Below are 23,009 nucleotides of genomic sequence, written 5' to 3'. Positions count from 1 at the left end.
TATAAAATAGTGCTAACAGTCTTCTGGCTAGCGGTTATTCTCAGAAAATGGACTATCAGTGAAAGATCTTGTTTGTTCATATACACATTTTTAGCCCTTTATTGCATAGGTTAAATGGCATGATTGCTTGATTTTGTGTCTACAAACAGATGGAGACTTTATAGGGAAACTAATTTGTTATACCATATCTTCTCAGGAGTGGTCTTTCTCAGATATATCTAGAGAGAGAGAGATCATGGGTAGAACTACAGTGGTGGGGCAGGGGCACTCTAAAGCAGGACCATTAGTGTAACTCATTCAACTCATTCAAAATGTACTGAACATCAAATGTTTATTAGGTAGGACTTTGTCCCTAGAAGTTGGAAGATGAATAAGAATATGGTCTCTGTTCTTAAAGAAACATAAAGTCTTAGAAAAATAAGATAGGTGAGAAAATAATTTTCAGCACAATGTATTAAGTGTTGTAGAAGCAAGCTCTGCTCTGTGCTTAGTTGCTCAGTACTATTTGACTCTTTGCAGACAGGAGGCTTGATAATCTCTACTCATGGACTGTAGCTCACCAGACTCCTCTGTCCATGGGCATTCTCCAGGCAAGAACACTGGAGTGGGTTGCCAGGGGATCTTTCCAACCCTGGGATCGAATCCAGGTCTCCTCATTGCATGTGGATTATTTACTATCTGAGCCACCAGCAAACACCTAGGAGGAAATAATTAAATCCAGGCACAATTATTTAAAAGAATGATACTTTGATGACTCTTTTATGATCAGTGAGTGTTTTCCAGGTATAAAAGGAGGTAAAATAGCACTTCAGTTTGAGGAAACAAGTGTTGACTCTGAGCACACATAAAAATGGCATCTCATTCAGTGTATCTTTAAGGAGGATTCCATAAGTAGATGAAGGTAAATACAGTATAGGTTATAGACAGACTGAAAAGGAGGTAGATTGTTTTTTTTCATCTGTTCACTTTTTCTTGTGTTTAAGTGAGAGGTGATGAAGTCCTGGATAACTATAGGACAAGCTGGAGAGACAGTGGAGCAGAGAGAGTCTAGAGCTCTCTTAGAGATGGAATCAGTTATATGTGGTGACCAAGATGGTGTATGCAAGTAAGAGAGAAAAGCACTTTGAAAATGATCCTGTGTTTTCCATTCTGAGTAATTAAAAATGAATGGCAAATGATGAACTGAGCTAAGTAATTCAGAAGGATGCAGAAAGACTAATGTCAGAGCAGATAATGTAGAGGACAAGAGTGGCGGTGCTCCTATGTGGAACCTAGCATGGAAAAGCCAGGGAAAGGGAGCAAGAGGAAGGACAGGCCAGGTGAAATAAATATCAGAGCAAATTAGTAGGCTCACACCTCTTTCTAGATTTTATAATATTTCTCTTAATATTTTGACGGTTATGTTATTTTGTTATTTATTTGAACCTTATTCACTAAGCCACGTCCAACTCTTGCGACCCCATAGACAGAGGAGCCTGACAGGCTACAATCCATGGGATTCTCCAGGCAAGAATACTGAAGTGGGTTGCCATTTCCTTCTCCATATGTTATTTTAAGCATATTCATATATCATCATTAATCAACATCTAACAGTGCCTTTGTATAGAATACACTGTCACAAAACAAATACACTCTCATGAAGCATAAAGACACAAGACACAAGTCTTGTGGAGAAAAAGTCAATAATTACTCCAGATATTTTGTAATAAAGTGACTGGAAGAATACTGGTTAGAAAAATAATGTTGACAAAAGAACTTCAATTTCCACTCACTGTATAAGAATTTGACTTGTTCAGTATAAACAAAATGGTTCCTTAAGGCATTTCCCAGAATTCCTGTTGGTTAGCAAGGAGTAACTACTAGGTTGACTTTTAAAATAAACTCCTCATGCACGTGATGAAATTCAATCTTCTTTTCTTCCACTTTGTTGTTGTGCAGTCATTAAGTCTTATCCAACACTTTGTGACTCCATGGATGCAGTATGCCAGGCTTCCCTGTCCTTTGTGAACCTTTAAAAAGAATTTAGAAGAGCTTAAAATTTCAGGGCTTAGCACCATGAAACATAACTAAGAATGAGCCTTCTGGGGGGAGGGGGCAGGGGAACCACTCTGAAAAATATATAAACAGAACAAAACTTCCATGTAGATGTCATCCAAAGTTATTGAATTTTTTTATATCTTCTACTGAACGAGCACAAACACTTTTAAATCCTTTAGAGTAATTAGTGCTGATTTCAGCCAGTAACTCCTTAGATGTTTCAGACTGTTGTTAAGATATCTGAGAAATTGTTTCTTCTGTGAAGGTACAAAAAGAAGTTTCAATTGATTATGAGCCTTTTAATAATTGTGAAGGTTCAATGAATTCAGACAATTTCTTATAAGAACTTCATGTTATGTGGAAAAACAGCGAGGCACCCATTAATCCTTGATGATAGATGGGTGACACTGAATCCTGCAGTAAGGCCCCAAGGTCTGACAAACATATCAGTTCAGGATCAAATTAAAAAGGAAAATCTTAAATAAAAATACCACCTCAAACAGGTGAGTCACTTGTTTGTCATAGCCCCAAAGCAAAGAAAAATCAAATAGAATTTTTTCTGGTTTTGCCCTGGGAAAGTGTCTAAATATTTGTGACTCTGAACCACCACATTCACCAGGAGGGGACTAGGGTCTTTGACTGCTGTGGCATGGAGATGTTTGGATACTGGTAATATTTTCTAACCTTCAAATCATTACATTATGGAAGGAAGCATTCGTGTAGCATTTTTGGAGTAGAGAAAATAACATTGGGACCAGGTTTCAGTTCAAAAACCAATTTTGCCTTTTGCTAGGTGGACAAATCTGACCCTTAGACCTTTCACCTGCAAATGAGGATAATGAGACATAATTTAACGTATTATAAGAATTAAACAAAATAACATGTTGCAAAAGTTTCCTGGACAGAGCAGGCACTTAGTAAATTAAATAAAAATAATCCTTTCAACAAATATTTTTAATGACAAATATTGTTACTTGGGCCAGTTTTAAGAAAACTTATGAATAAATAAATTTTAAAGAAGTCATTTTTATTCTTATATTACCACTATCTGTATATTTAAATTTTGGAGTTTTTCTCATTGTTAGGTGAAGATTTGATTTGAAAAGAAAAGCAGAGGTAATACTTAAATTTAAATTAACCTGCATCTATTCTTTGTTGAAACCTGACACGTGAATTTGAAACCACCCCCAGGTAGGCAGCCAGATGAAAGACGGCTGCCTAGTTAGGGTCCTACAAAGCAGTTACATAAGACTGAAAGAGTTCCCATTATAGGGATCACAGTGCCAGTTGACGGAGGATTTTCTATGTCATACTCAGCACTCTTCTCTTGAAAACTCTACTTTCTAAGCAAATTTAAAAGGCAAAATGCCTAACCTTTCCTACAACTGGGGGATGACTTGTCCCATAAATATTAGTACCATAAATAGGCATGCAAATATGTATCTGCTAAAAATAGATTATCTGTCTTATAATTTTAACGATGCTGGAGAAGACTCTTGAGAGTTCCTTGGACTGCAAGGAGATCCAACCAGTCCATTCTAAAGGAGATCAATCCTGGGTGTTCATTGGAAGGACTGATGCTAAAGCTGAAACTCCAATACTTTGACCACCTCATGCAACGAGTTGACTCACTGGAAAAGAGTCTGATGCTGGGAGGGATTGGGGGTGGGAGGAGACGGGGACGACCTAGAATGAGATGGCTGGATGGCATCACCGACTTGATGGACATGAGTTTGAGTGAACTCCGGGAGTTGGTGATGGACAGGGAGGCCTGGCGTGCTGTGATTCATGGGGTCGCAAAGAGTCGGACACGACTGAGCGACTGAACTGAACTGAACTGAAACAGAATAGATCCTCTATGAATAAATAGTCATGATGTCTAGGAGCATGACTAAGCTTTTTTGTTCCATGATCTCACCTTTAAGCAAACATTTTGCCTATCATGACCGTAAGTGTGAGTATTAAAATCAGCAACCGGTTATTTACTCAAATTTATTTTAAAAAAGAACTAAAACAAATTCAGTGGGCTTTGTAGTAAGATGTATCTACCTACTTCCCTTTTTTGGATTTCTTCATTTGAATTTCTTTGATTATATACACTGATAAGTGTAAGAAAAATTGACTTTCATGACCACTTAGTTTTATTTCAGGGCTATCCATACTAGAATATTCTGCCACTGAGCTATTTCTAGGCCCCAAAGCAAAGGTGATCCTGTAAGCTGGCTCTGGTTGTTTGTGATGAAAAAAAGCAAAAGCTTGAAGGTTATTTGTTAAGGATTTTGAGGAAAAAATTAACCCCCTGAAATCCATCATATGTACGTCAAACAATTTATAGCATAGAAGAGAAGAGAGCGCTGAGTCTCTTTGGTCTCATCCCATGCTCAGTTTATTCTCATACATATTCACTAAGTAGTAATTTTTAAATGAATGTACCAAATGTCATATTTCAAATTCATAATTATCAGATGGTGCTTACTATGTATTTTTTAATTTTTTTTTCATTTAATTATCATGAATACTGTGCTATGGAAGTATTCCCCATTTTGCTGATAAAGATATGGAGACTCTGAGAGATTACCTTGCAGGAGGTTACACACTCAAGTGAGGATAACAGTATTCAAGTGGAATTTTTCTTAATGCCAAGTCTCATGCTTTAGTGAAAGCCTCACCTTATGTTTCTAAAGAAGTAGGTAAACCAGTTTGGAAAGTCCTCAGCATTATAGCCTCAGTTCAGTTCAGTTCAGTTTAGTTCAGTCGCTCAGTCGTGTCTGACTCTCCGCGACCCCATGAATCACAGCACACCAGGCCTCCCTGTCCATCACCAACTCCCGGAGTTCACTCAAACTCATGTCCACAGAGTCGGTGATGCAATCCAGCCATCTCATTCTCGGTCATCCCCTTCTCCGCCCCCCCCCAAACCTTTCCTAGCATCAGAGTCTTTTCCAGTGAGTCAACTCATCGCATGAGGTGGCCAAAGTATTGGAGTTTCAGCTTTAGCATCAGTCCTTCCAATGAACACCCAGGATTGATCTCCTTTAGAATGGACTGGTTGGATCTCCTTGCAGTCCAAGGGACTCTCAAGAGTCTTCTCCAACACCACAGTTCAAAAGCATCAATTCTTCGGCGATCAGCTTTCTTCACAGTCCAACTCTCACATCCTTATAGCCTCATCTTACCCAAAAGTCATATCAAAATTAGGTTATGTACCATGTGATTATTATCCCTAATCCTAACCAGCAAGGAGATCCAACCAGTCCATCCTAAAGGAAATCAGTCCTGAATATTCATTGGAAGGACTGATGTTGAAGCTGAAACTGCAATACCTTGGCCACCTGATAGGAAGAACTGACTCATTTGAAAAGACCCTGATGCTGGGAAAGATTGAAGGCAGGAGGAGAAGGGGATGACAGAGGATGAGATGGTTGGATGGCATCACCGACTCAATGGACAAGAGTTTGAGTAAGCTCCAGGAGTTGGTGATGAACAGGGAAGCCTGGTGTGCTACAGTCCATGGGGTCGCAAGGAGTCAGACACGATTGAGCGACTGAACTGAACTGAACTGTTGGCCAATGATCACTGAAAAATTGATGCTTTTGAACTGTGGTGTTGGAGAACACTCTTGAGAGTCCCTTGGACTGCAAGCAGATCCAACCAGTCCATTCTAAAGGAGATCAGTCCTGGGTGTTCATTAGAAAGACTGATGCTAAAGCTGAAACTCCAATACTTTGGCCACCTCATGCGACGAGTTGACTCACTGGACAAGACTCTGATGCTGGGAGGGATTGGGGGCAGGAGGAGAAGGGGATGACAGAGAATGAGATGGCTGGTGGCATCACTGACTCAATGGACATGAGTTTGAGTGAACTCTGGGAGTTGGTGATAGACAGGGAGTCCTGGCATGCTGTGATTCATGGAGTCGCAAAGAGTCAGACACGACTGAGCAACTAAACTGAACTGAACTGATGTTTACATTTCCCAGCAAATAACCAGTCATCACTCTATTAGAAATACTTCTCCTTTCTCAAAGAGGAAATGCATCCTTGCGATCTAGCATTTCCTGACAGGGAAAGGACCAGAGTCAACAGTAAGAAAAGTATACAACTACCGGAATAAGCTGCCAGCAAATCATATACCCTTGCCAAAAACAACACCATTTTGCTTGACATATGGGTTTATAATTGCCAAACAAATAGGAGTAGCAAGATTAGTGGGTTTCACCAGTTTTAAAAAACCGTCATAACCACTATCACTTACATAATCAAGCTTTTAATGTATATATAAGCAAATATCAACTTAGATTACCATAGATAAGGAGAAGTATAATAAATATCTTTACAAAATTTATGGCTCAATCTTTGACATTCTTAAATTAATCATTGTTTGCATGGAATCACAGACTAATAGCCATACTAAGAACCCAAGGACTTATAATATTGAACCCTATCATTTTACAGAAGGAAAATCCATAGCCTTGATAAGTAAAATGCCCAAATATCATGCCAGCCTCAGAGCCATATTTTGAGTCCAAATATTCTCTTTTCTCAAAGTTACACAACCAGCTATTGACAGGACTGTAAATAGGTCTTAAATTGTCTTTTTTTCTTCTTCACACAGCTTCATGTTTTGCTATCTGAAAGAGACATAAAGAGAAAAAATTATAAAACACAAAATAAGCAAACTGATACAACATAGGCACTATAATAAAATAGATCTCAAAGCAAAAAAAAAAATCATCAAATATATAAAAAGTCTACAGTATCTCAAAGAAAAAAATCCATTTTAATTTTTTATTTTTTTTGTTTTTCTTTTCCAGAAACTCTTAAAAATAGATTAGATTATTCCATTTTATCAAAGGCAGGTATTTATGCTTACAATAATTGAGATAACATTGAAAACTTTCTCAACATTTCCCCCAAGAGTTAACAGAGTGAACTAACTTTTAAAAAGATATCTCTTTTAATTCTTCTTAAATAATTTATAAAAATAGCTGTTCTGGTATATGGCCCAGAGTAAATTTTAAGGTTAACCTCACTAGTCACAGGAGTTTTATTGAAAATTCTTTACCAGATTCTAGGCAAGGATAAAAAATAGGGTGGACTAACTGGAAGAATCCAGGAAAGGTCAAAAGGAGACTCCACGTATACTACCACCTCCCAGAATCCTCCTTGGCATCCATCTTGGTTGAGCAATGCATGCGTGAGTCAGAGTAATTGGCCAGAGACAACCAGGAAACTAATCCTATCACCATAAAATACTGAGACTGCGAACCATGTGGCACAGCAGTCCTGGGTTTCCTTTCCCTCCTGCTCTCTGCCCAGGCACCCTTTCCCAATAAAATCCCTTGATTTGTCAGCCAAAAAAAAAAAAGTGGTGGGAATCAGGAAAAGGGCCGGAAGAAGGGTATATGGTTTGCCAGCTATTTATCCTGGCAGTTGTATACTTTCCTTACTGTTGACTCTGGTCCTTCCCCTGTCAGGAAATGCTAAACTGCAAGAATGCACTTCCTCCTTGAGAAAGGAGCAAGCACATAGGGTGATGTCTAGTTATTTGCTGGGAAATATAAATATATGGTCTATTATTGGCCAACAAGCACATGCTAAGTAACTTAATTTAGATATGATTTTTGGGGAAGATGAGGCTATAATTATGAGGACTTTTAAAACTGGTTTACCTACTTCTTTAGAAATGTAAGAGTGAATATGAAAGGGAGAAGAGACGTATAAAATGGAAAGCCCAGAAATTAATTTTCCAATAACAAATCTATAATTGTTTTGTCTCAGACATTTAATAAAATCCAAGTAGTCAAGACAAATTTTAAATAGTTGTTTTTTTTGGGGGGGGACCTCAAAAAACTTCAAATCCTTCGTGTTAAGCATCCTGGGGCATTTGTGATATTTAAAAAAAATGATCTTGGTCTCTTGGTCAGAAAATTCATTCATACATTAAATTATGTGTCAGGTTTTCAAAGTAAGAAACAGCTTTTCCTCCTTTAACTTTGTTTTCATCCATCTCTGTCACAAAATTTAGGAAAATAAATGCCATTTTCTCACTTAATCCTCACAACATCTAATTGGCAAACAGACACAAAATATTTTCTAAAGTGTACACAGCCAAGGAGTGATAGACTCAGGAGGCCCAACTGGTTAAGCTAACTCCAAAAACAAAGCTCTTAATTAGTACCTGAGATCAGAAAGGTTGTCATCTTAAGTGATCCTTTGGCCACCTCATGCGACGAGTTGACTCACTGGAAAAGACTCTGATGCTGGGAAGGATTGGGGGCGGGAGGAGAAGGGGACGACAGAGAATGAGATGGCTGGATGGTATCACCGACTCGATGGACATGAGTTTGAGTGAACTCCGGGAGTTGGTGATGGACAAGGAGGCCTGGCATGCTGTGATTCATGGGGTCGCAAAGAGTCGGACACGACTGAGCGACTGAACTGAACTGAACTGAAGTGATCCTTCTTCTTGGCCAGAGTGATTGACGGAGGGATGGGATGGGCTCCTGCTCTAATCTAGTTCAATCACACAAATCCACTAATTTAGCCACAATATTGGTCTGACAGTAGGTATATGACTCAGACTTCTCAAATAAAAATCTTTCCTTGAGAGTTTTCTCACTGGAGTTGGCATTTAAAAAAATCATCTCTTTGCTTTTAGGAGTGTATAATTGTGAGCTTCACACTCTGGTCTATCTTGAGGAGTCAGTCTGAGAATGTGAGGCAATCTGTGAAGCAAGAAGAGATAAAAGCCAAAACCGTGGCAGACACAAATGTTCAGTTAACTTGCTCTAGTTGTCCCAAAGCAGTGCAAAATTAGCTTTTTCTTCATTGAGTTCCAGTGAATTAAAACAAAGAATCCCCAACTACCATGTCACAGAGGAGGTCACCTTGAGCTAGACTACTTCAGAAAAGTGCAATATTCCTAGTGTTGATATGTAAAAGGACATTTCAGGGATGTTCGTGATCTAACAGGACACAATATGTGATTGGGGAGCAGATGCTGGGAGGGATTGGGGGCGGGAGGAGAAGGGGACAACAGAGAGTGAGATGGCTGGATGGCATCACTGACCCGATGGACATGAGTTTGAGTGAACTCTGGGAGTTGGTGATGGACAGGGAGGCCTGGCGTGCTGTGATTCATGGGGTCGCAAAGAGTCGGACACGACTGAGCGACTGAACTGAACTGAACTGAAGTAGGCATATAGGTTTTCAATGCAAGTTGTGTGCAGGGGGCACACCTGCTTTCTCTCTTGTTTTCCTTTGTTTTTATCCAACTATTTTTCAAAAATATAATGTAGGATTATATAAAGAGATGAACAACATCAAATGTGTGAATCACTGTCATTTATGGGAGTTTTCTATCAGCCATGCATTTTTTGAATTGCTGTACAGAAAACAACTATTTTCAAACTGTGATAAGCAAAGCGCCACTCATTTACTGGAGTGATGGGCTTGGGGGAGTACAGGAATCAGCATGAATGTAGAGGTGGTAAAAAATATCTGTGGTCCCCTGCCCCAGGATGCTTAAATAAAGCATCCCCTCTCCTTCCTTGTTCAGTTAAAGAGCTTCCACATGTGATTGCTTCTGAAGAAAGGTTATGCTGCTAAAACACATGTAAGAACCATCAATACACATCTTCTCCATGTCTTCTCACAATAAAGACATAAGATATATTATCCCTGATTCTTACTTGAAGGAACTAGGACATAAAAGATTAAAGAATATGCTCAGGATTACCTAGCCAGTTGAAAGCAGAGGCAGAATGTGGACTTCTTGTCCTTGCTTGGCTCTAGAACCCCATGACACTATTCTTAGTACACCCTTACATTTCCCAGCAGGACAGTGGCCTGCTTACAGATCTTCATATTTGCCTATTTGTTCTCAAAATCTAAACATCCAAAGACCAAGTACAAAGTCATACTCTGACAGGCAATCAGACCATCTGTAATCAACTAGATGTAACAAGGAAACACACCTCAACACAGTCATGGAGCACCACTCAAGTATGAAGGAGAAACATCTTATGTAAGATTTGAGTTCTTGCTGAATAATCCAGAGGAGGGTCTAAGGGAAGAAGCAATCAGTTCTGAGTCATTTGCTGTTTCTGAGATAAGGCCAGGAGTATCAGGAATTAACTAGTGTTGGGACCCATCATGGGGCTTCCCAGGTGGTGCTAGTGGTAAAGAACCCACCTGCCAATGCAGGAGATATGGGTTCAATCTCTGGGTTGGGAAGATCCCCTGGAAAAGGAAATGGCAACCCACTCCAGTATTCTTGCCTGGAGAATCTCATGGACAGAGGACTCTGGTGGGCTACAGTCCATGGGGTCATAAAGAGCTGGACGTGACTAAAGTGACACCATCCAGTCTGGAAATTAGGGTTAGGGTTAGGGTTAGCATGCCAGGGGAGAGTACTTTACCAGCTGCATGTTCTGAGTAAAAGATAGGAAGAGTAAAGAAGGTATGGAATAGTATTGGTAAGTCAACACTAGCCATTCAATGGTGGGGTCGTTCTTGAATTTTCTAGTTGCTGCATGATCTTAGAAATGTTTCACAGTTGGCATTATCTTTGTCTCTCATTCTACTAGCCTGAATAAAGATAGGTCACTTTGTTGGGTTTTTTTTCCCCTCTGAGCTGATTTTTACTGTCAATCCCAGACAGATTTTTATGTTCTCCAAACTTGCTGCTATCCCAGAGGGAGTTTTATTGAATTCAACACAAACACACACTGATGTATACCTAACACACCTAATATATATGAAGATGGGGGATAAATCGTCTTATCAAAAGACTTTCTTCCGCCAGCCCAAGGCCAAGGATTAGACTCTGAAGGAATCCAAAGTAGCATCCTACCAAGACAAGTTGGAGAATGCTTTGGGCTGAGGAGTAAAGCGTGGGCTCTCTGATGTTGCAGATTTTTAATACTGTTTCTCTGATGAGAGATGCAGGCCACAGTGGTTGTCTTTCTCTTCTTCTTTAAACCCGCATGTCTTACCCCTTTCCTGTCTTTCCGACCTTGTACTCCTCAATCAGGAAAGATTCAGGGCTTTTAACTGTAAGAATTATTTATATCATAACTTTATAGTTAAATTACTATATGTTGGGCTTGGTATTAGACAATGCAGCTGAAACTATAATTTGGATCTAATCCCTGTCCTGAAGTTGTTCACAATCTAGAGATGTTAAAAATTGGGAACATGTAACATGACACCACAAGGAGAAAATTATAACAAACGCCAGCAATTTGGGCCGAAGCGTGTCCAAACTCAAGCATCAGAAAAGACATATTAAAAGATGACTAGAGTGACTGTCGTGCTCGTGCTCAGCGCTCAGTCGCTCAGTCATGTCTGCCTCTTTTGTGACCCCATGGACTGTAACCCACCAGGCTCCTCTGTCCATGGGATTTCCCAGGAAAGAATACTGGAGTGGGTTGCCATTTTCTTCTCCAGGGGATCTTCCCCACCCACTAATCAAACCCTCATCTCCTGCATTGGCAGGTGGATTCTTTATGACTGAGCCACCAAGGCAGCCTAGAGTGACCATCTACTTACCATAAAACTTGAAAAGATTGTTAAGTACTGCTTGTTTTTTACTTAAATTTCTCTTTTCAATGTGTAACTAGGCAGTTTAGGGTAAAAAAAATCCAGAAACCCAGTGACATAGTATTCTAAATAGGCTTTACATGAGTTCTTATAGGCAAAAGTAATTAACCATATTGATGATTTGTTCATGTTTGATATTCAGTGAAAGTTGGTCAGTTGTGTCCAGCTCTTTGCAACCCCATGGACTATACAGTCCATGGAATTCTCCAGGCCAGAATACTGGAGTGGGTAGGCTTTCCCTTCTCCAGGGGATCATCCCAACCCAGGGATTGAATCCAGGTCTCCTTGCATTGATGCAAAATACATGTTTACAACAAACCATGTAAGTATTGAAATTATTCTTGATAGCAATATTATATACATCTTGTAGGGTAAAAAAAGAATATATGTTTAAAACCCCTCAAGAATATGGGGATCCCACATTTAAAATGACTTTAAATAGCAATTCAGTGAGGTCTGTAATTTGTGTTTGGAATGTGGAAGAGAATTGAAGATGAAGACCACAATTACATAGGCTTGAGCCATTAGAGAAATTAAATATAACACACATAAACTTGAAGAGTTTATTTTAGATAAATCAAATATCCTGATGTTGTAGCCACAAGTTATGAAATTATATTTGGTTTTCATACTAATACCAAAACTTCAAAATGACATTCACAGTTGACTAACCTTCTTTCTGTCGCCACAGTTTGTACTGAGACAACCCACATATTCAGGCAAATACATGAACTTGTACCCATCACTAATGTAATTTGTGGTCAAAGGACAGAGCATTTCAGAGACCCTGCTGTCATTCTCAGACAAAGGTCAATAGGAAAGATCATTTAAATTAGGTCAAACATTGAAAGCTAATATTTTTCTGTGTGATTGAGGTTTATTATTGGTCATCGTATTGAATAAAATATGTGTGCTGAGGCATAGTTTTAAAATATCTATGTAGAAAAAGAGAAGGAAAACTACAAGAGCAAATACCCTTGGAAACAGCTTAGGTGCTCTACTTTCCCCTGTGCCATTTATTTTCCTTCAGTGCTTTTGCCTTGACACTTGAAGTGCACGATGTAGCATTCTAGTGCTTTTCTAGACCTGGTTCCTTTCCAAAGTGATCTGTAGAAAGAGGATGGACTTTGGAGACAGGCTGGTCTGAGATCTAATCCTGGCTCTGCCTTCTACTGGCTACTGGTCTTAAGCAGTAATTTTATCTGAATCTGAGTTACATAATCTATAAAGTGCAGGCATGAAATTAAGAGACACTTGCTCCTTGGAAGAAAAGCTATGTCACAAACTTAGACAGCATTTTAAAAAGCAGAGACATCACTTTGCCGGCAAAGGTCTATGTAGTGAAAGCTATGGTTTTTCTAGTAGTCATGTATGGATATGCAGAGAAGGCAATGGCACCCCACTCCAGTACTCTTGCCTAGAAAATCCCGTGGATGGAGGAGCCTGGTAGGCTGCAGTCCGTGGGGTCGCTAAGGGTCGGACACGACTGAGCGACTTCACTTTCACTTTCACACATTGGAGAAGGAAATGGCAACCCACTCCAGTGTTCTTGCCTGGAGAATCCCAGGGACAGGGGAGCCTGGTGGGCTTCCATCTATGGGGTCACACAGAGTCGGACACGACTGAAGTGACTTAGCAGCAGCAGCAGCAGCATGTATGGATATGAGAGTTGGATCACAAAAAAAGGCTGAGCTCTGAAGAATTGAGGCTTTCACACTGTGCTGGAGAAGACTCTTGAGAGTCCCTTGGACTTCAAGGAGATCAAACCAGTCAATTCTAAAGGAAAGCAACCCTGAATATTCATTGGAAGGACTGATGCTGAAGCTGAAGCTCCAATACTTTGCCACCTAATGCAAACAGCCAACTCGTTGGAAAAGACCCTGATGCTGGGAAAGATTGAGGACAGGAGAAGGAGGTGACAGTTGATGAAATGGTTGTATGGCATCACCAATTCAATGGACATGACTTTGAACAAACTTCGGGAGATAGTGAAGGACAGGGAAGCCGGGCATGCTGCAGTCCATGGTGTCGCAAAGTTGGACATGATTGAGTGACTGAACAGCATCAGTCTATAGAGTCAGGATAAAAAGTTTTACCATCTTAGGCTACTGTATAAATATCACAATGCACATAAATGGCTAGTGTGGTGTCTGTCTTGTAATTATAGAGCAGTGAATAGCAGCTATCATAGTTATTATTAGTGTCATCATTGCTACTGGTAGTGCTGTTACGCAGCATCTCCATAATGAGACAGCTACATGAGGGCTGTTTATTGTGCCTACTGTTCTGCCCTCACTTTTACCCTCACTGCCCTGCTCACTTCTAAGAACCTCTTTATGCGTGTCTCATAATGTTTTCTCTCTTACATTTTCCATGCAGCACAAAATGCTGCTAACAGTGCAATAGCGGAATGTAGTAGACACAATCATTGTCCACCTTACCAGGAGTATGACTGTGCTTCCAATGACCAAATTGAAAAGTCTCTTCTTTTCAATCTTGAGTCTTTCAAAATGTAAGGAGAATATTCCAAAGAAAGGAATATTTAGACAGCTGTTGATATAGTTGATAACGATGACTTAAAGTTTCAAATTTAAAGAACTTCCAAAAATCTATTATATTTACACAAATAGGCACAAATCTATCATACTTGCAATCTGTTGACTGTATTTTTAGCCTGCCACTCTTCCCAGCAATGTGTTCATTGAAAAGAGTACTTAATAATTGTGGAGAGTTGAAAGGAAGATTATACATTTTTGATCCCACTTTTCAACCCTTTCTCAAGAATTCCAGTGATGCTGGACTTAGACCCATAAATTTCCTTAGGACAGGAAGAGCCCTTCTAGATGGCACTCAAAATGTATTTTAAATATATAGAAAATCACATCATTTTTATTCTTAAATCACAGCATTAATATTTCAGGACAATTGTTTCTTTACATACAAATTTGAATTGATTATTAGTATCAAAAATACATTTATCAAATCATTGTGTATAAGTCCCTAAATTTTTTAAAACTATTGATATATGGGATATGAAATCATGCAATATCTTCCAGTATACATATGATGTCATTCAGTTCAGTTGCTTAGCATGTCTGACTCTGTGACATCATGGACTGCAGCATGCCAGGCTTCCCTGTCCATCACCAGCTCCCAGAGCTTGCTCAAACTCATGTCCATCGAGTCGGTGGTGTCATCCCACCATCTCATCCCCTGTTGTCCCCTTCTCCTCCTCAATGTCATTGCCCCAGGTTTAACATTATTAGCATTTTTGTTGCGTCTCTTCATCTTATTGTGTCACAACTGATGATTTTTCACTTATTTATGTATGTTTCTTGACCTAGTGCCTTCTAGTAGAAGTTTAGGACTGCTGGATCATAGGAAAAATAGAAACATTTGTGATCTTATTATCTTAAATGATTTATATGAACTCGTGGTATAAATAGTCCATACACTTTCACACACAAAATCCTTGATCAACCATTTTTATTTTTACTAAGTCACTTAAGACTAAGAGAAACTGGTATTTTTTTCAAAGGAAACACATGTTTTTCAGGGTTACATAATATGGTCTTCCCCAAAGCAGGGGAAATGAGCAATAGTGACTGTTATCAATGAACTAATAAGCACGTGTTTGATTTGCATTATAGGTGCATCCTTCCTATCACCATGTCTTCTCGGCTTCCTGCTGCCTGCCCTTGGCATCCTTGTCTACTTGGAATTCTGAATGTGGTGTGACAACCTGCTTTTCCCAGCCCAGCTCAGAGAACACCCTTCATCCCTATGATGACTACAGTTCCTTCCAATCCCTGCGGCTCCACGCTAAGCCAAATAAATCATAATTTAACAAACTATCCAACTGATTTACAACATATGTTATGACTGAGGCATTCAGGAACCCCTTCATCCAAAAGAATAAACTTTTAAATGAATATAAAATGATTTTTAACTCGTTCCAATATGCCTTATAAACCACTTAAACTGATTCTGTGACAGTTGCATGATTTAATCCAATGGGACAAGTTACAGTGTTCAATTCAATACTATAGGCTGTAGAGTGAAAGTGAAATCACCATACACAGGTGCTTTAAATTTAATAACAAGTTGTGAAATATAATAGAGGTTGAAGTGTTGATCGTATGTGGTAAATGTAAGAGTACTATAGTCTCTTGTACTATCCTCTCTGTTTTGGGTCCTGCATATTTTTGAATGGCCCCTATCATTCTTGACATTTTGAGTTTTCTTAGAAAAAAAAATAGAACTGAAGAATTAGACATAATTTCCAATACCAAATCATTTTATTGAATAAGTTGGAAAATTTTGAATATTGAAAACCAAATTCTAGAACTTATGATCAGTATTCCTATTTTGGAAGCAAGTAATTTTCTAAACATTTGGTTTTCAGAATCAGTAATTCTTTTAAGTTAGTTTTTTAATAGTAAAATTAACATACTGTATGAAGTTTTTTTTTTTACTTTTGTATTCTACTCTGATGTTCTTTTATGCTTTTCTTATTATCAATTTCAAACCTCAAAAATCATAGCTCTTGTGGTAGAGTATCATCATGTTGCTGTATTTATTCATATGTAAAATGATCAATTGTAAAAAGTAGAGAGCTCCCATTTTTTAAATTGAGATGTGACAGGCTTTACATAGCTAGGAATAAATGTCAGTTAAGTGAATATCAGAATTATCTAATATTCTAGTGTCTTTGTTTTTGTGCTTCATTATAAGTAAAACCTTTCTTTATTAAATGTGCGGGATCAAGAAATCACCTGTAGCTTGGAAAAACTACAGTATTCCCCATTATTTTTTAAATTTAGTTTTAAATTCATTTCCTGCTTCAATGTAATACTGAAAACTGGCTAAAAATACCAAATCAAGGTTTGTTAATGGTACTTTGAAGAGTATCCAAAACTAGAAGGCTGGGAGGAGACAAATAGCTTGCCTGTGCAGTGGTATCTCCCAAGTGTTGGTATTTTAGGTTTGTATAAGTCCTGAAAAGGAAGATGCACATTTCTTCATTCTCCATGGTGTGCACGGACATGTGTTTGAGTGTGGATGTGAAAGAAGTCGAGTAATAAAGGATTAGCTAGCTAATGAAATAGTGCAATGTCTGATGCTTCAAGAGGTATAATCCTATTTTATTAGCACAAACTTGCTAGCTAATTAGAGATAGAGTTTATCTTTTTAGAAAGGCTACCTTATAGGTTCATAAAAATATCTACAGGAAGCAAAATAGATCTATTACTATTTTACCCCCTTTTCTTTAATTTGTATAATTTTTGTACTATATATCTATGTGTAAATGTTTAGAGCTTTCATTATGAAAATACCAATAAATATTTCATTAGTTTACATTTAACTCTTTGTTATAAAATGAAACTTTTTAAAAACAAGTGAAAGGGATGATTCCCCAGTAGACGTATGTCAACGGTCTGAGATCATTGCCAGATTTCATAAAATATTTAATTATTTGAAAAAGAAACAAAATCTCTTCATACTTTCGGGAAACAAATACTCTGTGAGCCTTCTGTACAAATGTTTGTGTTTTCACTGTTACACTTTGGGGTTTTCCTTTTGCAATGTGACCCATGTTGGGCATTTTTATATAATCAACAACTAAATATTTTGCCAAATGCATGCTTGCCTTTTATTTTCTTATGTATGGTAATAAAGAGCAAAACTGGTTAGATTTTGCATGAAATGGTTCTGACAGATAAGAAGAAAACAGACTTTGAAGGTCATTTGTTTAATTTTAAATTTGTGACAGAGATAAAATAGAGTAAAATGTCTCAAACACTGATAATTCAAGCTTTCATTTCCTCATACATGTGTACAAATTTGACTGGGACCATCAGGTTTAAACTGTTGTCAAGCTAACTAATGCATCATCTGCTTTAAGACACAAGATTCTTAATTAAACTTTATATAGCGATAGATACATCTGTTGTTTCTTTGTATTTCAAGGAAAGGTGGTAGTAGTTTTATTTGATACTGATAAATATTGAATTGATTTTTTAGTTATTTTTTATCATTTTTTTCAATGGAGTAGCATAAGACTGTGCTTTGACCTTTTTATGAATGAAAAAATTATAAAGAAATAAATGTCTTACTGTTACCCAAGAAATAACAACTGTCCTTTCAATTTACCTGAAGTTGAAAATTCATTTTTAGAGGATTTTCATTAAAAAATTTAATAACATGGAAAAAATATTACATGTTAAACAACAGTTCAATGTTTGAAGCTTCTACAAAAAAATATACATATAAACATATACGTGCAGACACAGGCATTACAGTGACATACGTGGGAGATGACTTCAATTTATGGAGAGGTCAGTGCATCTCACTCAGTCTTAGGCTAGACACTAATGCAAGCTGTTAGATACTGAAAAACTAAGACGGACCCTGAATGAGCTGATACCCTTAACAGAGGAATTTACTTAAAAGCATAGCTGTGCAAACAGGAATCTAGTGCAGGTGAAGCCTTCTCTGAGTCCTGAGCCAGACCGAACCTCAAATGCTGACTCCCAGAGCTTTCTGCCTTCTGCCTTACATCCTCCCCCGTGTTCTGATTGTGATTTCTCACTGGCATTCTGACCTCTCTTCCTGTTTCATGAGGTTTGCTTCCACACTGCACCCTGGTTCCCCTTTTGGACCCCGCCTCTGTTTCTTGACCCTAAGTATTATATTACTTCCATTCTAATATTTTACTTTTGGTATTTGACCCAGGACTGACCCCATCTCTAATTCTCCAGGCTTTGGGAGATCAAAGCTTCTTTCTGTGAGTGCATTTTCCCTGTTAGTTGTTCTCAAACCTGGTTGTCCTTCAGGACAACCTGGAGAATTTGAAAAAGCAAAATAGATTTCCAAGGCCAAAGTCAGGCTTACCAAATCAAAATTGGGCAGTGAGGCATAGGGATCTATATCTTTTTAGGTTGTTCATGAGAGTCTGAAAGGGATCCAGGTTTGAGAATCACAGGTTTTCATCATTATTACAAGTTAGATTAATTGATATTTTAAATTGAATCAACAATATAAACATCATGGATACATAATTTAAATTCTCTTAAAAATCCATTTTCTTGGTTTATCTAAAATGTTAATTTGTTCATTTGTTGTCTTTTGGTTCTATCTCTTAAGTGTCAAAATGCTATATACTTTTTGTCTGTTAAAATTATCCCCTAATTTGTTTGTGTCTAAAATCCATGCAACAGACTGAAATGCATTTCAGGTTTTCTCTCTAGAGGAATGTGGATTTTATTTTTTTTTCTTTTCTCTTTTGTAACTTGGAAAGTTAATTAAATTTTGATACCTAATTTCCTGAGTCTCTTAATTTTCTGGAGACGGCTAATATCAAGATTGTTGAAAGGTGCCCCTTCCCCAACTTGAGCATTTTTTTTTTTCACAATTGAAACATGAGTGATTATGAGAGAGTTGTCTTCAAAATTCGTGGGTAGGGAGGCCAAATTTAGTTTCTACATTGTATATCACATTTTAAAAACAGATTTCATTTTCAATTACTACTACTAAATTTGATGCTTGGGGAAATTATATGCATCAGTACCCATGATGCTATTACTATTTGACTCTTGAATTCAATTGGGCATATCCTAAGGCAAAACTGTGAAGTGAAGAAACTTGGTCTTAATCTATCCTATGGCCTCAGTCAGGCTCTTTTGCTTTATGAAAGCTGCCTTAAAAGCAATCCCCTAACTTTCATACCTTCTTGTATTAGTTTCCTAGGTTTTCCACAACAAATGACCACAAACTGAGTGGCTTCAAACAACAGAAATCTATCTCTTACATTTCTGGAAGCTGGAAGTTGGAATTCAAGGTGTCAGCAAGATTGGTTTCATGTGGAGATTCTAAGGGAGCATCTGTTCTGTGCCTTTCTTGTAGCTTCTTGTGGTTTGAGGCAATCCTTGGTGTTTCTCAGTTTGCAGCTGCATGTCTCCAATCTCTGCTTCTGTTGTCACGTGACATTCTCCCTTTGTATCTAAATTTCTCTCATTTTATGGTTGCTGGGGTGAAGGACAGGAGGAAGGGATAATTACAGAGTTTGAGATGTGTGGCAACCTGAATGGGAGGGGAGTTTGGGGGAGAATGGATACATGTATATATAGGGTGAATCCCATAGTTGTTTACCTGAAACTATCACAGCACTGTTTGCTAATCAGCTATACCTCAATACAAAATAAAAAAGTTTTAAAAATATAAATAAAGGAATAATTTTCTCTCTTCTCATAAAAACACCAGTCATTGGATTAGGGCCCACCCTAATCCAATTTGACATCATCTTAATTTGATTACATCTAAAAAGTTCCCATTTCCAAAAATGGTCACATTCATAGATTCCAGCTGAATATAAATCTAGAATACTATTCACCCCAGTATATGTCTCTTTTCCTCTTTTTAAAACCTGTATATCCCCACTCAGACTTCCCAGTTGCAGTGGTAAAGAATCTGCCTGTCAATAGAGGAGATACAAGACACGTGGGTTTCCCACCTTGGTCGGGAAGATCCCCTGGAATAGGAAATGGCAACCCATTCCAGTATTCTTGCCTGGAGAATTCCATGAACAGAGAAGCCTGGCAGTCTGTAGTTCATGGGATTGGAAAAAGTCAGACACAACTGAGCAACTGAACACACACACACACACACACACACACACCCCACTCATGCTAATGAGGATTAGACTGAAAAACTACTCTAGGCACGCTTTCATAAAACATTTATGTTGATAATATACAACAGTATGGGACAGAATACATTATGCTAAGTGAGAAAAAGCCAGATTGAAAAGACTGTGTGATTCCATTTTTATGACATTCTGGAAAAGGCAAAATTCTAGGGACAGAGAACAAGTCAGTGGTGATAAAGTGTTAAGAGTAAGGAGGAGAGTTTGACCTAAAAGGGACAACATGGAGGGAGCTTCTCAAGGGTGCCAAAACTGATGGCATGACTCAAATCTACTTATCAAAACTCATAAAACTATACAACAAAAAAGTGAGTTTTACTGTATGTACCCTTTAGAAATTTTTATAATGTAGTTATGCAAAGATCATGGATGTTGGACAGACCTGTGATCATATTCTAACTCTTTTATTACCTTGTGAGATACCTTGTGAAAACTTGGATGAGTAAGTTGACATTTGGAAGATAGTTTCCTTTACCATAAAGTGAGAATAATACTTTTGCATCATTTAGAATCCTTTCAGCTGCAAGTGACAAACACTCAAATAAGTTTAAGACAAACAAGGACTTTGTTGACTCAAATAATTGCACCTATGAGATACAAGAGCTGGCTGTAAGGGCTTAAATAGTGTTCTCAGAGAACCATCTCTCCATCTGATGATTCTGGTTCTCCCTATGCACATGTTTCATTCATAGACAGGCTTTCTCCTTGTGGCAGGAATCATGGATGCTGACTGGTCCAACCCTACATTCTACTGATTGGTAGCCCCAAAGCACTAGAGATTCTTTTTCCTACTTATTACAGGTATAAAAGCTCATTAAAAACTCATATTATCCCCAGGAGGCTGGCCATCATGGGCTGTCATGGGACCCCTGACTGTCTTTCTAGATAACTGGATGGTGGCAAAAGCACTGTGAGAAGTTTCACCAGAACCACATGAAATGGAAAAGGATGATTCCCTTAAATGGGATACCAGGTGCTATTAAAAAAGGAGGGTGTTGGACTAGCAAAAACAGTCTCCACTCCACTTGTTCTTCCTAAAATTCTATGTGTTAAATATATGATAGAGTTAAAATGCCTAGTGTATAATAAATACCCCCAAAATCTTAAATTTCCCCTCCCACCATAACTTTTCACCATATGTATGCATATTAACATATAGGACTTCTAAAATTCTTAATTCAGGTGATTGAATAGCTAGAGCTTAGCATTCACAGTCAAATCAAGATCTGCTATCCTTGGTAAGGCAGAGCTGGTTTAGTTGAAATGAATGCAATCCTGTCAAGTCACTTCAGTCATGTCCGACTCTTTGCTACACTATGGACTGTAGTATGCCAGACTCCTCTGTCCATGGGATTCTCCAGGCAAGAATACTGGAGTGGGTTGTAATGCCCTCCTCCAGGGGATCTTCCAGACCCAGGGATCAAACCCATCTCTATGTCTCCTGCTTTGGCAAGTGGGTTCTTTACCACTAGTGCCACCAGGAAAGCCCCAGTGAATGCAACAGCAGAATATAAAAGAACAGGGCCAAGGGTCTGATGGCTCTGAAAACTTCCTTTTATTTCATTTGAAATGGATAACATTTTCAATAATGAGGAGTGGGGGGAAAACATTGTCAAGCAGTCCTGCCTATACTTTTTTCATTATTTCTAAGAATGATGTGCATATCCAGGCATATTACAAGTTTCCAAGGGACTTGAGAACTTCTTTGGAAAATCTTATCCACTTATCCAATGAATCAATGGGAAGGGGCATAGCACATTAAGGTGGTGAAAACACATATACCATTTAAAGTGAACTATATTAGTTATTTATCACCATAATAATGCTGCAGAAACACAGTCACAAAACCTTAGTAACATATAACAGTAAACATTAATTGCTCACACATAAGATCAGCAGTGGATCAGAAATGTGGCCCTGCTAATGTGAGCTTGACTTTCTCACACACTTGAGAGCAGGCTGACTATCAGCTGTTATAGCTGGCGCCCTTAGGGCAACTTGGATCTGCTCCACTTTTCTGTCATCCTCCAGCAGCCTAGTTCTGGCATGTTGTCATGACAAATGGCAGAGGTAGAAGAAATCAAATGGAAATGTGCATGTACTCTTTCAAGCCTTTGCTTGCCCCATGACTACTAATATCTCATTAACTGAATCAAGTTATATTATAAAGCTCAGAGTCAAGGAGCAGGGCAGGTCACCCACATAGGTGGGTGGACACCTTAAAGTTACAGGCAAAGGGTGTGGATAAAAGGAATACTGATAAGTTGGAACCAAACGATGCAATCTATCACGTATATTTACCAAATCCCATTGGTTCAAAGGCCGCTAATTTTACCATCAAGAAAGAAAAAATACCTGTAATTAAACTATAATACAATGTTTATCATATAGACTTGTATATTTATAGAAATATTTATTTAAACAAAATGCTTATGACGTGATTCTCATGCACACACAAGAAAGAAACTATGTACAAAAGAAATAGTGTAATATAGTCTTAAATATTTCCATATTCAGAAAATAATTCATCTAAACCAATCTTAAACTCTGAGTAATTGATATTTGTATTTTGCCACAAAATATTATTCTTTGGTGGTATTTGTAAATGCATCATTTCTTAAAAGACTGCATAAGTATATCTTTCACGCTACCGATGCTCATTC

At 38.1% G+C, this 23,009-nt stretch overlaps 1 protein-coding gene across 4 annotated transcripts in view; it reads left to right on the top strand.

The window, feature by feature from the left end:
- CNTN1 (contactin 1) overlaps nt 1-18,956 on the top strand; it is a 427,927-nt gene extending 408,971 nt beyond the window's left edge. For all 4 annotated transcript variants that reach the window (XM_055394045.2, XM_055394044.2, XM_088836972.1 and 1 more), the window contains one exon: nt 15,293-18,956. In XM_055394045.2, coding sequence (XP_055250020.2) covers nt 15,293-15,369 — 77 coding nt within the window. In that variant the 3' untranslated portion in view covers nt 15,370-18,956. The remainder of the gene's footprint in view (nt 1-15,292) is intronic.
- Nucleotides 18,957-23,009: the final 4,053 nt, after the last annotated feature.

Source organism: Moschus berezovskii, chromosome 6, assembly GCF_049115385.1.
Source record: "Moschus berezovskii isolate FMDL1 chromosome 6, NW_MosBer_1.0, whole genome shotgun sequence".
Classification (NCBI taxonomy): domain Eukaryota; kingdom Metazoa; phylum Chordata; class Mammalia; order Artiodactyla; family Moschidae; genus Moschus; species Moschus berezovskii.
This window is presented reverse-complemented; position numbering and strand designations above follow the sequence as displayed.